The sequence below is a fragment of the Neolamprologus brichardi genome, chromosome 7 (assembly GCF_056152115.1).
Source record: "Neolamprologus brichardi isolate AB-2024 chromosome 7, ASM5615211v1, whole genome shotgun sequence".
Lineage (NCBI taxonomy): Eukaryota > Metazoa > Chordata > Actinopteri > Cichliformes > Cichlidae > Neolamprologus > Neolamprologus brichardi.
In genome coordinates, this window is record NC_142110.1 from 25197496 (window position 1) to 25214756 (window position 17261).

The 17261-nt window shown below is 37.3% G+C and overlaps 1 protein-coding gene and 1 pseudogene across 1 annotated transcript; both read right to left on the reverse strand.

Moving 5' to 3' along the window:
* Window positions 1–3697: 3697 nt before the first annotated feature.
* On the reverse strand, window positions 3698–6033 carry LOC102797205 (hyaluronidase-like; annotated as a pseudogene).
* Window positions 6034–12225: 6192 nt separating this feature from the next.
* On the reverse strand, window positions 12226–14774 carry LOC102777029 (hyaluronidase-like). Its single transcript, XM_006782284.1, has 3 exons — window positions 13860–14774; window positions 13240–13329; window positions 12226–12555 (listed from the first exon to the last, which is right to left on the reverse strand). Exons 1-3 carry the CDS (start codon window positions 14772–14774, stop codon window positions 12226–12228), a joined length of 1335 nt encoding a protein of 444 aa, XP_006782347.1.
* Window positions 14775–17261: the final 2487 nt, after the last annotated feature.

Below are 17261 nucleotides of genomic sequence, written 5' to 3' on the forward strand. Positions count from 1 at the left end.
CTTTCCTTTGGAGTATTAAAGCTTTTGCTTCATATGTAAAACATTTGCAAAGTTGCAAAGGCCAAAGAGACTTTCTCCCAGAATCACTCTCACTGCCTGATATGCCTTATTGGCAGGCTTTCTTTTGGTATGTTTTTTCCCATGGAACACATTTGCATAATTCCTTCCTAGCAGCATGTTTGGTACATGCTTCAACAAAGCTGGTTATAGCAGACGCCTGGGAAGAGTTTAGCTAGAGGTGTCACAATAGTGAGATTGTGTGCACTAATCAGGGCAGAATGGGCTTCTGGGATTGAGAAAGAGAGAAAAAATGGAGACTTTCAGACCGAGAGTGAAAAAAATACCACATAAGACCACAAATGTAGTAAAGATGACATTTTGACATCCAAGTCTATGGAAAATGACTCACTTTGGGAGCCTGCAGGTTGTTGCTTGCTTTAACAAATCAAAAGAGCATTAATCTTGACAGCTAGACTGATTCGTGAAATCAAATAATATCACACAGTCTGTACCACACAGACTGCATAAAAACTACATCAGTTTTTATCACAGCCTCCTTTTTTTATTAGGACCTCATACCTTGTGAAAGACAGGTAACTTTTGGGGTCTCAGTCAGGAACAGCCAAAATTTTATGACTTGATAATTGCCTAATCTGACTTAGTGACCACTGCAACAAAATTTGTAATCTTTTAGCAGAACTTTGGCTCCAGTTTTTAACAAAAACATTTCATTTAGCTACAGTTTCAGTGTTATATATTAGGTTCACATTTTTACATGCAAGATACTGCTAAATAGCTTACGATCATCAGGAATAACTGATACCTCTGGTTGTAGCATCCAAATCTAAGGTGGGAACTTTAATGTGTGCTTAACCTATCTGAAAGAGAACAGGGTGAAAGAAGATAATTACGAGGAGAAAAGTGGGGGAAATGATCATGGGGCCTTTCTGCCCAATTATCACAATGAAAGAGCCTATTAATTGTGAGTCAGTATCCATAATATATCTGCTCTGACAGAAAACAGAAGCTGGGATCCTTTGGTAAATTGCAATCTGGCTGCTGGAACTGGATCTCTAATTGTGTTCCCCCAAAAGTGCTGGGTGAAAGGGTGGGGTAGGATCAGCATGGGAAACAAGTGCGTTTCCTCAGTGAAGCATCAGTATGGTCACCAGAACATTCAGTCACAGCCAGTGACCTAGAAATGCTCTGCAATCCCCAACAAAGCAGAAGAATCAGGACAATAAAGCTCTTATTACCCCCGGACGACAGTTTCCATCTGACAGAACAGATTATACAGGCAGCTGAGCTTAGCCAAGCTGGGCCAGGCTGGGACCAGACTGCCAAAACACAAAGGGTGACGGCTCTACCAGGAAGAGACTGTGGATCAGTTCTTTTTTGACAGTTTATACATGTACAGTGAGGCCTCACGGTGGAAATAGTATCACCAAAGAGTGACGAAATTATGTTCACCTGTCTTGTTCAACCTTCCCCTCTACACCTAACCCTATGCTGAGGTTTAGTTAACAGTGTTGGATGTATTTGTTTATTTTTTAAAATGACTAAAATAGTCGCAGAATTTGTCTGACTGTGTAAATCACTGCACAAAGCTGCAAAGTAGTTATGTATCCAATCCTTTGATTATGTCTGTGCATGTAATTGTAAGGTCACTTAGCTAGATTTCAGAGGACAGCTGTTACACTGTGATTCAGTATTATGTTTTTGATCATTAAATGTCTGTCAGCTGTTAAGGAGCTCTAGTTCAAATGTTAAAGACGCACCTGCAAGATAAGTACACCAGTGCTGAGATACCAGTGAAGAGGAGAACAGGACCCCTGGTTTAGTTCTTTTCTTTTTTTTTTTTACTTCTGTCTTTAAATCCAAATCTAGTAAAACTATAAGATGTATTTTATATATAAAGGTAACCAGCAGTGTATAATCTAGCTGCAACATTAAGGTGATATGCAAATCACCGATAATTATCTGGTAATACAATGTTTTGAAAAGTACCAGCCTGCATATGGAGACTTTTGTTTGCCTGTTTTATTTGATGACAGTGTTGTTTTATGTAATTTTATCTGAATTAGTGTACAGGTCTACACATGACTCTAAGTAATAAAAAAGTAGTGCCTATTGCTTTTCTACAGCAGTTTACTTCTTATCACATTCTAATTAACTGTGTAAGAATCAAAGATTGTAGAGAAAGATCTGCAAAGCAACATTAAAAAAACAAAACCAAACAAAGAAGGAAAAAAGCTCAGAATTTCAAATGGCTGCTAAACTTTCAAATCACAGCAGAAACCAGGAAGAGAACCCAGACATAAAATATTCATGCAGCCCACAACAGGCAGGCAGATACTGAATTCTTCTGAATGCTGACCGCTCCTGAATATAGATGAGAGGACGTGACCAGAAGCCAAACATGTGTTCTAACATAAAATGTCACTGTGCCCTGGAATTCAGTTATTCACACAACTAAACAATGAGTGAATGTCTCAGTACGGCACTCTGCACATACCACAATACAGCACATTTTTACAGCGGACAATGCGTCTTGTTGTCACTTTAATGTTTTGAATCATTGTATTGAGGCAGGTTAGTCTCCACTTATTTCCAGTCTTTATGGTAAGCTAATCTAACCAGCTGTAGCCCTGTGTTTAACATGTGGATGTGAGTGTGGTAATAGTCTTCCACTCTGCATCCCAGTTAAACTTTTCCTGTAAAATATGAGCACTTTTAACTCAAATCTCCCACTATTATAAGTGATCATCTTTTCTAACACTTAGGGTTGAAATACCACAGTAGTAATTCTTGCGTTTTTTTATGGCAGAAACATTTATGCAATTGTAGAATTTTTAGCATGCGTATTCTTGCATGCAACTTTATTTTTCAGTGCAAGAAAAATGCCCTTTCTGGACCTCATTAAAATTCAGTTCAATATCTTGCTTATTCCAGTTGTTTGTAATGCATATCTTTTTAAAAGGTGCAAAAAAGTGTAACAGTAGGATTTTGATTTGGAAATAAAATGACGTTCTTTTTTCAGATAGAAAAGGGGGTTGCTTAAGTTGGTGTCATAGAAAGAGCACCACACGTGTCTGTTATTAAAACACACCTGCCACTATATTGTTCAAAAATCCTAATGCTAAGCATGTTATATTCACTACTCACTAGTACAGTGACAAAAAAATTATGTTAGTTGCAGCTGATAATTGTTATCATAGTTATTTTATTAACCAGTTGGCTTTAAGTACCACAGCAGATAAGAGCCAATGCAAGGGCCAGTAGCAGGGCCTGAGGTTGTTAATTTTAGCATCGCAATGTTGCATTTTTTATTGATTAAATTTTGGGAGGCTTTTATTGTGTAAATGCCTAATAATAATAGCATAAGGCAGTATTTAGTTGTGAATTTTGTGCTGGTAAAAACTCCTACTGTGGTGACCTCTTGTGGCACAATAAGAGCCATTGTGAAAAATGGCACAGGATATATACCCAGTTCTTTCTGATCTTTGGTGTCAATTATCGGTATATAATTGACAGGTAATCACAAAAACACAGGTTAAGTCCATTTTAACCCTTTTTTAGTTTAGACATATTTTATGAAAGAAGGTTGTTGAAATGAAATAAAAAGTTACTTTAAACAAACTTATGATCGTCTATCCACCGGAGACAAAGGCAAACACACATACACAAACACACTCACTTACTCACTCACAAACACCCACACCAAGACACACAAATATAAACGGATGGAGTGTGTCCTATCAGCAGATGTGTTGATGACTGCGTCGGGAATGACATTGAGCGTAATGACCGACCGGCATGGCTTTTCAGTATAGCACATGCAGTCAAAGTTTTTGTCGAACAAGTTGATGTCATCTTGTGAGAGACCACCGCTCACAATCAAAGGTCCACCCCGGTGTTGCTGCTTGATCTGGTAGCGACATGAGTGCAGATGAAGGAACCCGTCATCATCCCAATGCTTCCTTATACAGCGACCTTGGCCCTGGCATAGTGCATCACTACAGAGGTGTGTTGCAGTGGAAACATTCACAATGTACCTGTTCATAACCTGCTCCAAGTGATGTTGTGCATCAAAGCAAGAGTCCTGCAGGGTTGTGGGATATTGGAACATTTGATTAAAATGTTATGATTGAAGTCTTGCATGAAAGATACCTAAAAGCAACCAATTTCCTATCAAAAGTACAATCTACCTTTGTGTCTGTGACATTCATGCCTCCCCAAGATATGACGCCAGCAGCGCCCAGAGAAGCAGCTTCTCCAATGGTGTTAACCAGATCAAACTGCAGAAACAGAACAGAAAGAGTCAGAGTAATGTTGACTGATAGTTGAAACTCATTATTCATGTATAAGACTAAAACAAGTCTATTCTCTAAAATACATACTTTGTAGCAATTACCTAATTCCCTGATAACATGTGTTTGTTTGTGTGTTTTTAAATGTCATGTATTGTTACAGGTTTTTATGAAATCATTGTTTAAGACTGAGTGCAGGCACGTGGGTGTAATCCTGAGTATAATGGAAGATTTGATGGGAAATTAAGTAAACAAACCATGTTTATTGTTGTTCCCTTAAAGCTTTAGTTTAATCCAGTGAGTAAATAATACACTTATTAGAGTTAAAACTTTTATAAAGATAAGGATAACAAAGAATGTAGCTTCAGGACAATTAATACTGGTTTCACTTTTGAAGGCTTTTAAAAAATTGAAACATAAGAACAAAAAACAAAAGCAAACAAACAAAAAACAGAATTGTATGTTTCCATGTACTCTGTGCTCTGCTAAAGTAGCTTTCCATGATTCACTGTCTACTTTGACATTATAATGAATAAAGATGAGGAAAACATCTGCCTGAAAAAAAAAGTTTTTTGAATAGCCTGAAGCCTGAGCTATAGTGCTGGAAGATGTTAGTAAACAAAGTTTACTGTGAATGAGAGCCTTGTACTTAGAAAGTAGTTCATCCCTAAATTCTATGTTGGATGGCAGATACCTTTCATTCCATCAAGGATTGGTGAGGCATACAGAGCACAAATTGTTTCTCAAGGTAATATAATACTGTGTGTTGAGCAGTGATGTCTTACTTCTGACACGTAGTCATCAACGCTGTCCTTGTACACAGGTCTTATGTAGGCATAGATAGGGATTGAATAGGTGCTTTGGGGGAGGGTTGATACCCTCATGGCTTCCTGGATGTGATGGCGAACAAACAAACGAGCTTTCCAGGAGTCTTTGAGGACCAACTCCAGGTAGATGGAAGGAAAGAGTGCCGTGGACTCTTTTCAGAGCCACAAAAGATTTGTCATTCCTCTGCTTCTCAATATCAGGACACTCTCCAGTAAAGCCCACCATGTCCTGGTTGCAGTCATAACAGTCAGGATACAAGTAGTAACCCCAAAGTCTTTTTGGCCTCAGTTTCTTCCCAATTTGGATGGATTGGACAAAATACCTCTTGGCTGCTCTTTCAAACACAATCTTTGCCCTTTCCTCTGCCTCATCTTCAGAAAGTGAAGTTTTCTTCTTTTTGACCTTTTCGATTGAAACCTCTCGGTAGATATCTTTGCTTCCCCAGTTTCGAATCCACTGCGGTCTCCACTCTTTAAAGTCAAGGACAGCCAGGTCAGGTCCATCGGTGGGAATATAGTGCTTGATGTCATCTGCAGCATCGTCATGGTGGTCCTGCATGTCTATCATTTGCGGAAAACCTTCATCATGCATTTCTCCAGTGTCTTCGTCCATATAGGGAAAGATGTCAAAGCGGTCAATGTAAAATATGGAGATGCTTTGGTTGGTCACCGTTTTCAGGGTGCTGCTGACAAAGCTGAAGTAGGGGAGGTCAAGGGGCATACCAAAGTGGATGTTACACAGTTCAGTTGGAGCATTCCACGTGAACATGAAGGGATGGCCAGGAAGGAAGGAAGCCTGTCCTTGGAAAGGACCTACAGGAGGATATCAGGGCCATTGCGCTGACAAACAGGAATACAAAATGCTGTGTTTCATGGATCAGTTTCACTCCATACATTTTGTAACAAGAATGAGATCTGTCATAAAAGGAAACAAACACCAGTTAGGTTCGAGGCCCTGATATTGATATTCATTTTGCTTGGACAGATTTGTGCTGATGCCAGACTTATTGCTCTTTTTCTGTCTTCAAAAGGGGCAAAGTATAAAAGATGGAATTTCATCATTGAATCCTTTCTTAATTTTCCCAACATTTTCTTGTTCTTACCACATTCCAACATTTCTTTTGTATGCATGACAACAAGATGGGCTTGCCCCAGCATGTTCACGAAGTGACGACTTCAGTATTTAGCTTCACATGCAAAGACACTAAATTCCTAAATTTCTTTTGCAGGAGCAAATTTTTTTATAAAGCTACATTAATAAGAGCACTTATTAATAACACCATATATCCAAACAAAATTCCATCTTATAAAATCTTCCAAAACAATAACTTTTGGAAGATTTACAAATGTTGCAAATACAGTTACAAACACAATAAAATTGCTAAATCTTCATCAAGTTTTTTTTTCTTCAAATTTTCAATTTTAGTTTTATTGAACTTGATGAACTAATGATATATATTTTTGTTAGTAAATGTAAGAGAAGTTGGGTTAAGTGTGTGTGTGTGTGTGTGTGTGTGTGTGTGTGTGTGTGTGTGTGTGTGTGTGTGTGTACATGTTTAGACATCTTCGTGAGGACAGAAAATTGGCATGCTACTTTACTATACCAGCAGTCACTTATGGTGATAAAATGCCCATCCCTACGAGTTTGAAGGCAATTTTTAGGCTCAAAATGTGGTTTTAGTGTCAGGCTTCCAATTAGGTTATGGTTAGGTTTAGGCTGAGGTTTAGGATTAGGCATTCATTTTTGATGGTTAGGGTTAGGATAAGCGGCTAGTGTGTGTGTGTGTGTGTGTGTGTGTGTGTCTGTGTGTGTGTGTGTGTGTGTGTGTGTGCTTGGGTTAGGAACCACTAGTAAGCCTGCAGTGTCAGAGCGAAGTGCTCTACTTTGGTGAAATGGTATTATGAGGCCTTTAAGATAAGATGAGGCCTGATTATTTAAACACTTTGTATGTGAGGGGAAGGATTTAAAATTTGATTCTGGATTTAACAGGGAACCAATAAAGAGAAGCCAGTATGAAAGAAATATGCTCTCTCTTGCTAGTACCTGTCAGTGCTCTTTAACCATCTATTCTTCAAATCTACAACTCTCCTAAGAAGAAATTAAGCCTTTGGATCAAATGCAGCAAACTCAGGGAGTTTTTAGGACATCCTGATGATAATGAATTACAATAGTCTGTTGCCGGTTAACCTGATTAGTTTTCAAATGTTCATCCAATTGTTTTTTATAGTACAATTTACTTTTCACAAAAAATCTAATTTAAAATGAGTTAATATTTTTTAACATTGTGTATCTTCTCATTTCAAACATTTAATATGTTTTTTGTTTTATTGTGAATAAAATATGGGTTTATGAGATTTGCAAATCATTAAATTCTGTGTTTTATCACTGTTTATTTCAAACAGTGTTAAAGCATTTTGTGAACTGGGTGTAGTTTTGCAAGGACAATCCCTGTGATTAACATAGTTTTAACAGTTATTTTTTTTAAAAACCCTTGACCTTACAAAATGTTTCCTAACCCACATAATGATAGTTTTATTTGAGTTCTATTTATTCAACACTACACTCTTGCCGAGTTATATTTAAAGTAGAAAGCATTTCAGAGGTGCTGGCAAACTTGACCCTATAATAAATCCCTACTAAACTCTCAATCAAACTTTAAATATAAACATGTTAATCAGGTAAATGAGATATCATTAATTATGTGCTTACTTGTTCTGGTCCAATTTGTTTTGGTATAAAGTAAGCCCTCAGTGAGTAATTAATACCCGTTAGTCTCCTCTTTAAATAAGCTCTTGCAAGTGCTTGAATTATAAGTGGAGCACTTGTGGTAGCTTGTCAGAGCTGAATGATCTGCTGCCTTGAGGTGTTCACTCCTTTTTGGGCTGTCTTGATGTGTTCCAGGTTCCCTCCTTACTGCCTGGAGGAAGATAGCTGAGGAACCTCTGGGTTGAGGACAATCTGTCCTACCACTCGCAGACAAAGTCTCTGTCCAGACACGCAAAGAATGTGAGTGCTTGAACTTGGTCATTTGTTTGTGGAAATGTAATAAGAAGGAAATCCACTTTTAGTCTAGTTATCAAAGTGATAAAATGCATGAAGGACCAGGTGGCTGGTTTCACCAAAGATCTTTACTCATAACAACAGATTTTTAAATGTTGTTTTTACATAACAAAAAGAAGGGTGTATTTTAAATTGTGCCAAGTAATTAAATTCTGTAAACTGTTTCTACAAATTTCTAACTTTGATTAACACCAATCATTTTATACAGACCCATAATGTTTCTGTTTCAATGTTTCTCACGCATACTCCATGTATATAGTTTCACTCACATATATGTATACTTATATGCTTTTTATTTTATTTTATTTATTTATTTGTTTTCCTCTTGTTGTATATTGTTTTCTCTTCTTACCTTTGCACCTTTGTGGTCCACCTACCCAATTTCGTTGTGCAAGAAACTGCACAATGACAATAAAAAAACTCCAAGTCTAAGTCTCATTTTAAGGAAATCTCTTGTTTGGTTAAGATTTGAAACTCAATAAGTCTACAGTACAAATAGTCTAACCTTTGTGGAACTATATACGGATGGGAATCAAGAACCAGTGCCCAGTAGTTCAGAGAGCACGATGCCATAGTGCAAACTGGATCCAGGACAGAAAGCAGCACACAGACAGCATGCTAACATTAAGCTAGCAAAGAATCCAGAGTAAAGTTAAATCTGAGCAAATGCTGATCTCACCCCAGCAGCCACACCCTGAACTTCAACAGGTAAAAAAATGATGATCCTCCGTTTCTACCTGTTCAGGTTTCTAAAATAGAAACACTGTGTTACAAAGACTGGTTTTCCTTTGCTTTGTGCCCATACTTAGCTAATAAGAGGAAGATAATATGTATGTCCTCATTAGGATAGGGATTGTGCTGGTGTGTGGGACTGTAACTGATAGGTTTATATTCTTAAATGATAATTGTGAGACAACATATTTAAGTTCATTTTACATAGAAACAGTGATGTAATGTACTGCATTACTGTAAGAAAAATATTCTGTATAGTATGTGTAATACGTTACTCTTTTCAGTACCAAAAAAATGACCCCAACAGTGATCTCAACAAAGAGGGGAAATACCTCCAACATGCAAAAGCATTTGACCACATAGCAGGCAGTCAGTCTGCAAAATAGTAATATTGTAATTCTGTTTAGCAATCATGATTACAACAGTGAGAATTGATAAGAGAATTGAATCAATAATGGAATCAGAATGGCTAAACTCTTATCAATTTCCAGCCCGAGTTCTTTAGTTGTGAAAAAAATCTTCAATTTTTGAAACAATGTAATGTTTATTTTTATAATTTTGAGGTATAGTGTTCTGTTGTTTATTCTTCTATCTGTGTATGCTTTTACTGCATTACGTGTTTGGGATCATTGCCATGCTGTAAAAGGAAACTGTTGTCAGGCAGGACGGACTCAGGCGCAGACTGAGGAATACAGTTACACAGTTCTTTATTAAGCAACACCAGGTGCTCTATATACAGGTGGGGGGAAGGTGGGGGTTTCCAGGGAACCACTGGGTTAGTGGAAATGGGATCGCCACACTCACTCAGCTCCTCTCGCTGCTCGCGGGGAATTTCTTCCTCACACTCAGGGGATCCAAGGTTCATGATTCGGGACAGGTCCGGGAAATCTATTTACAAAAACGAACGTTAATTCCAAAGCTAGCACTAGGAGAACCAGAAGTTTACAGAGCCAAGCTTTCACTAACATGAGTTTCTCAATATTCCAGCGACGAGTAGCTCAGCGCTCCTGCCTTATGAAGAGGCCAGCAAACAAAGTGATGAATCACTCAAAATCTCAGTAACCTAAAAATCGAACTGGATCTTGTTGATTTGTTGCAAAAGGAATTGGGAAGTAAAAGTTATCAGGCCTTATTTCAGTTTTTAAAAGTGGGGAACCTGTTTGGAAGGATTTGAGGAAATATTTTTTTATTTTATTTATTCATTTATTCATTTATTTATTTGAGCATCATTCCAGACCATACTCCATACCAGTTGGTGGCGGTAATGCACCTTTCAATTGTTTGCCAACCGCCAATACAAATGTAAGAAAGAAGAAGAAGAAGTGATGAATCACAGGTGGGTGATTAACTGCAGGTGTGTGGGTGAAGGCGAGAGCCCAACATGGCAGGGCGATAGTACCACGCGCGAGAAAGCAAAAGCCAAACCAAAATATTTGTAGCCGCAGGGCTGACCGGGCAGGCGCAGGGACTATGGAAGCTGTTTCAAATCGCAGTCTTTCCAAAATCTGACTTTACTTTTCTGGATTAAGTAAAGTCCAACATCATTAATCCAACATCACTAGCTGAAATGCAGCCTCAAAGCACAACAGAGCCTCCTGTGTGTTTTACAGATGGCTGTAGACACTCACTGTTTAACCTCTCTTTCGACCTCCTACTTACTTATTGACAATAATGTTTAGCAAACATTACAAATTTGGTTGTTGTCTAATTTGGCCTTTTATTCCCATTTCCCTTTGTTAAGAATGGCCTCCTGATAACCACCCATGAACTGTGACATTTCTGATGAAGCTTTAACTATGGATCGATCAACTGAAGAGCCAGAAACATCTCCTAAATTCTTGCTGGATTTTCCTTTTTTCTTAAGGACATGATTTTTAAAAGTCAAGTCATCTAAATTTAGATCCTGTCCATCTGTTGTACATTTTTCATACATTAAAATGGGAATAAATTAAAATAAATTAAAATAAAATGTTTTTACAACATATAATGGGGCTACATATAAATTTTAAAAGGAGTTCTTAGCTAAGTTATAATTCTCATATTTCTTTATTTCTTATATTTTGTTTTGTTTTTTTATTTTTCTTGTATTTTGTACACCACTGTTGCTTCCTTTAAAAAGGGCCAGGCACAAGGACTAGACTGAAAATCACTGAATAAGGAGTCAGTGTCCAAGGAAAACCTTTAAAGACCTTCAGAAAGCCTGGAGAACTTTAAACACTTTTTAAGGAGTATGAAAAAAATAACATATTTGGTCAGTCATGGGAAAGTTAGGATTATGGTGCAAATTTATGTGTTGCAAATCATTTTTGTAGGTTGTCACCATTAGTTGTTTTTTTCATAATGTGGCTTAGAAAATGTTACTTTTAATGCCGTTAATAAACCTGGTAAAGTAGCTATATACTTAAAAAGATCTATCAAACACAAAACACACTCATTCTCTTTGTGACACTCGTGTTTATTTCATTCATCAAATCATTCTGATTTACAAGCACATGAATAAGATGCTATAGAAGAATGATGTCACTGTTCTGAGGACATGAATGTATATTTGTATGTATTTGTATTGTTGTTGCTCTGCTCATGTCACTTATTAAGGAAACGTCTCCATTTTTTTGTATTATTTATTATTATTTGTTGATTCATACACTCAGCGGCCACTTCATTAGCTACATCTGTTGAACCACCCCATACTGTTAATGTGTCATCGGCCAATTAGGCCAGCAACTGAATTTAGGTGTGTAGCCATGGTGAAGATGACCTGCTAAAGTTCAAACAAAGCATCAGAAGAGGCACTTTTTCTATTCTAACTGATCACTCAAAGCAATTTTCACTACAGGCCTCATTCACCCAGTTATACACTGATGGATGAATCTGGGCCAGATTCAAAGTTCAAACCTATATGACTGGCCTATTTAAATTCATAAAAAATGACTGACAGTTGTGCTCAGATGTTTACAACACAGGTAATGTTTACAAATGTCTTTCCAAATAGTGTCTTTGTAATGTAACAGACAGAAGCTTCATCTACTCAACTTTAGATTAAGGTATATTTTTCAAAATTCAGTTTAGTTGAGCTGAGTTTAGTTTAATTAAGGCACATTTACTTTTAAATAGTTAAAACTGAAGTTTAAAGTATAGCTTGTCTTAACAATTATTATTATTGTTGTTGATGTTGTTGTTATTAGTATTAATAGCACTATGTTTTGAGGGAATCATTTACTTACATTCCTTTCTGTTTTTGGAAAATAGATGAATGATAGATAATCACATGAAAGAAATCTACTTTCCTCACACATTAAATCCAAATGAGTTTCATGGTGGTTGGGTGTACTAGTTTGGGAGAACAGTTCCGCCGTGCATAGCACTGACAGGTAAAGTTTTCAGCCCAGGCACTGAGGTCATCAGCAGAAGGGAGGCCAATAGCCGCATACTTCCTATCAGCTCGTATGATGTGGAAATGGGTGGGGTTTAGGTGCAGGTAGTGGCGAGAGTTGTTGCTCTTCCGGACACAGCGGCCCTTCCCCTGACACAAGACTTCGCTGCAGAGCTTGGCAGCTGCAGTCACATTAGCAATGTAAGGGTTCAATGTGGATCTCAGGTACTTGGACAGAGCATCACAGGACGCCTGCAAAGACAGGATGGAGTTTATGTGAGAGGTTCAGGTGTTCAAAAAGTATGTACAAAAAAAATCTTAGAACTTCAAGATGAATGTCAGCAAAAATATTTTATTGGGGTAATTAAAGTCCAAATAAAACATATTGCTTAATGAATGTTTGTGTCCAAAGGAGGAACTGGACTGAGAACATGGATAGTGGCAGTAAGACCATCTAAATGGTCTGTTTTATTCTTAATTAGAATTTGCATTCAGTTGTGCCACTTTAAATTGGTTGTAAGACAATAAGATATTGTGATTGTGTGAACATCAAATGACGAGAAAAAGATATACCAAATCAAAAAGCAGCTGCAGCAAATGAAGCTGCAATACCTCTTTCACATGTCTGGTAAACACAGATAAACAGTCACAACTGTTAGTTCCTCTTAAGAGGGGAAACAAAGGCATGTTAATTATTTGTTGATGCAAGGCTGGCCAGTTGTGTTCCTGTCTTCGGGTGGCTCGTGTGATACTTGAAGTCTTTTCTCTTCTCACGAAACAAACAAACACTGGATTTGCAATGTTGCGAAGGAATCACATTGCTCAGCTGGTAGATTTTTAATGCTGACGTGTCAATATTGTGTCGAGTTAGAATATCCTTTAATGACAGGAGATCTGATCAAAACATCCAGTAAATATCAGTAAGCTGTGAATTACCTTGTTGTTGTAGTCTCTGGAACCTCCCCATATTATGACCCCAGAAGCTCCAAGTGCTGCAGACTCTCCGATCGTGCTGATTAGATCTCTCTGAAAGAGCAAGAACGAAACTTCTTTTTTTTTTTTTTACATAAAAAGGCTCAAAGTAATTTCTTCAAGAAGAAGAAGTTATTTCAGTCAAATAATCACATTTTTAATGCCCTACCATCAAGGCCCCAAAACACCCCACAGCTTCTCTCTCATTCAGATCTTTTAGAATCCAGTATAGAAAACCTATAGATAAACCTTGGTAGAGTTGATATAAGGTACTACAAACTGTTCAAAGTGAATGAACTCCAAACCTTTATCACATTAGAGTTCTAAATTGAGTCCTTCATTCTCCTTTCCGAGCAGTATTAATTGATGTTTTTATGTTGTTTTCAAAAGTTTTTAAAAAATAATTCTTCATTTGTTGAGTTTTTTTTCTGTTGTGTTCTTGTTAATGCTTTTTGCTCTTACATGAGAAATTTAATAACTATTTAGGTTCAAATGACAAAACCCTCATGTGATGGGCTGTTTATTGTAATCATAAAGATGAAGTGAATAATATGCATAAATGTGATTTTAACACAAACACTCACCCTGGTCTGAAACTTTTTGGTCTGATCCCGGTACAGTGGCCTGCAATAGACATAGACTGGCATAACGTAAGGACGTTTAGGCAATGCTGCCACCCTCAGAGCCTCAAGAACACGGTTACGAACAAAGAGCGCAGCCCGGGGAGAGTTCCTCAGATTCTGGTGAAGGTAGACTGATGGGAAGAGAGCTGTGCTGCGTTCCCACAACCAAAGCATCTGGTTGTTCTGCTTGTGGGTCTTGTGGGAGCACTCTCCCGTGTAGCCAAGCTTGTTCCATCCATAGTTGTAGCAATCAGGAAACAGGTAGAAGCCCCATCGGTGGTTTGGACGCTCACCAGTACCAAGGCTAATGGTTTTTTCCATGAAGTGACGTCCAGCCCGCTGGAACTGTTTCTTTGCCAGTTTAAGAATTTGCTTTAATGATAAGAACGGGAGCATCTGCAGGGTACGACTGATGGATAATTTCTGATAAATGCGTTTTGAACCCCAGTTCTGGTCCCACAGGGGGCGCCAGGATTCCCAGTCAATGACAGCCAGCCCAGGAGAAGAATCCTGGGAGATGTAGTGATCTATTTGTTTTTGGGCTCTGGCCAGGTGCTCTGTCAGGTTGCCATTTTGGGGGACCCCACCGCTGTAGAGCTTATGCTTGACAGAATCAGCTCTAGGGTAAAGGCCAAGGCGGTCCTCATAGAAGGTGGTGAGAAACTGGCCTGGCACAGCTGCGGGTGTCGTCACTGACTGGAAGGCTGCAGTGTCCAACGGGATGTGAAGACGTTTACAGTGCTCGACTGGCGCGTTCCATATAGCCACAAAGGGATGGTTATTGATGAGCGGTGGCTCAGTTGGAGGTAGGGCAAGGGCTAAGGTGATAGATCCAATTACACAGAAGCCAACAGAGGAGAAGAAGGATGGGGCCATGGTAATAGGTCTGGACAAGCAGGGCAGACAGTGGATAAAAGTCAGCAAACATCAACATAAATCGTAGCTATTTTTGACAAACTCTGTTTTCTCTTTAAAATAACCAAACTCCGTCTTCTTAAGATGGGCTAAAAGTGGGCACTTTTGATCACTTTTGATTTCAAGTTATTTGAAATATGACTCTCAGTGAAAGATGACTTTTCATAATTTTTACATCTCAAACAATTAATGGAGAAAACAGTTATTAGATGCTATTAGATCATCAGTGGATACAAAATAGTTCTGAAAGAGCTCCACTTGAAGCTGCAAAAGTTAAATACTACTTTTATAATATGAATATAACAGGACACAAAGCTGTTTCTGCAGTTAGAATGTAAGATACTTCCTCCATTATTATTTTATGTGTGTGTGAAAGAGAAAGAGGAAGATAAATACGACATAGCTCTGCTACGTGCATGCTCTGTGCTCAGAGCTTAAAATGTCAGCAGTGGCCCCAATTTATGTAAATGATCATTATCAGCAAAACAGGTAACATTAGACAATTTTAGCTGCTAGAACATACACATAACTGCTTGGAATGATGAACCAAATCTCCAAGTTCACCCAGTGGCTGAACAATCTGCTCTATTCACCTAGAGTAGTGTAAGGACACTCCCTGAGTGTTCAGAGTTCAAGTTCACTTGCCTAATTATCATCTGTAGGGGAAAATTTATGAAAACAGACTAATTGTAGTCCCTAACAATTTCATATGTTAATGCCATAAACTTTTATTTCATTATATATTAAAAAAAAAATTCATATTTATGACAAATTTTAAACAGCATATCATTTTAAAAATGATATTGTGTAGGAGAACTGAACATGTTATCAAGTCATGACTCAAAATGCCATTAATACACATTCTAAAAAATATTTTAAAAATATGGTTTATTTAATTTTAGTGTGACTTACTGATCTCTAACCAGGAACAACAACAAAATAGATTTGGCTTTTGCAGTTCTTTTTCCTCTTGATCAATAACCATTTATACTGACAAAATTAACTTTTGGTTTGTGGACGATACTATTTGTAACCAGCAAAATAGTCATTTACAATGGATTTGGAATGATAAAAGTGCTAAATACTGATATAAAATAAAGATATTTGTAAAACCTTCCTTCATATTTGGTGTTCAGATAGAGCCCTTGTGAATGTGAATACATATGTTAACTACATTCTGTTTTTGATGTCCTTTTTGCTCATCCTGGTAAATCAATATAAAATTAAAAATGACTTAAGGATTTCGCAGCATATCTGTAAACAAATTGTCCACATTTTAAAAAGATCAAATCTTTTTAATAATATCCTTTATCTTACTAGGTTATCTCACTATTCTTTTCAAATCAGTCAACATTTTTTGGATATAATCTAGTGTTTTAGCTCCTACCTGTTGCTGTCTTCAGTGGCTTGTCATAATACTTCAGTGTTTCTCAAGTAATTTTTTTTGCTGTTTCATATGTCAGAGGAAACAGTTTCTTCTCTCTGGTAGATCCTTATCTAATTAAAATACTAACTGGTGAGTGGTTTAGAATAAATGATGCAAAGAATTTGGAAACAGTTTTGGACAAATACAATCAACAGTAAGATAATTTAGTGAAAAAGGTTTTTTAAAAGTTGCATATTTGCAAGATGAAAATAAAACTCAGAGTGCATGAAAAACAGAATGGTAACGAAAGTTAAAAAATAAACAACAAAAGTTAAAATAACAACAACAGCCTGGTTCATGTATAATATTTCTGGTTTGTACTGATTTATCACAAAAATGACACGATGATGGCAACATGTTTTTCATGCTTTAGCTTTGTGTCAATTTCATTTGTAAATCAGGAGATTGTAGTGCATATAGTATTTTAGTTACTTAAGGTCTTCAGTGTTTTGACAACATAAATTAATGTTATTTATAGTCAAAACTTTTCTGTATAAAAACATATTTGCATACTTATTATTACTTATTACTAAATATTCCTAAACATTTTCTTTGTTCTTTAGAGTTTGTCTCTTATTCTTGCCAGGGCAGTCATCTCACACCAGTGACTCATCATTATCATTAGTTCAGCCTTCTGTTCCTTTTTCTCACTAACTGGGTCTGCGGTTTAATGACTGTAGAAAAGGTAGTCAACATTTTTCAAGACACAGTTTTTTCATTGTTTGAAAACCTAATATAAAGACAAAGATAAATAATGTCAACTGAATGTGAATGTGCTCCATCAGATTCATATCCAATCTGATCTGGATCAGCAGATGATCCAGTTGGCTGCAACTCAACTCACTAAGCGGAAGATGTTTCTTTGTTACTTCCCCTGAACTCATCACTTTATTAATAATGGCAGGAAAAGGAAGAAACACACTGTAGCTTTGGAAAGTGTTTATTAGCAGTGCATTTACAATCAGGTAACATTTTTCATGTGTTGCATACTCCTTGTTACATATGTCGTTTACAATCTTAAG

Excerpts from the sequence above, each read along its gene's own strand:
- LOC102777029 (XM_006782284.1), bottom strand. The coding sequence starts at position 14,774 with ATGGCCCCATCCTTCTTCTCCTCTGTTGGCTTCTGTGTAATTGGATCT. Across the intron at positions 13,330-13,859 it reads CCAAAAAGTTTCAGACCAGG|AGAGATCTAATCAGCACGAT; the intron begins GTGAGTGTTTGT and ends TTGCTCTTTCAG. Across the intron at positions 12,556-13,239 it reads CCAGAGACTACAACAACAAG|GCGTCCTGTGATGCTCTGTC; the intron begins GTAATTCACAGC and ends CTGTCTTTGCAG.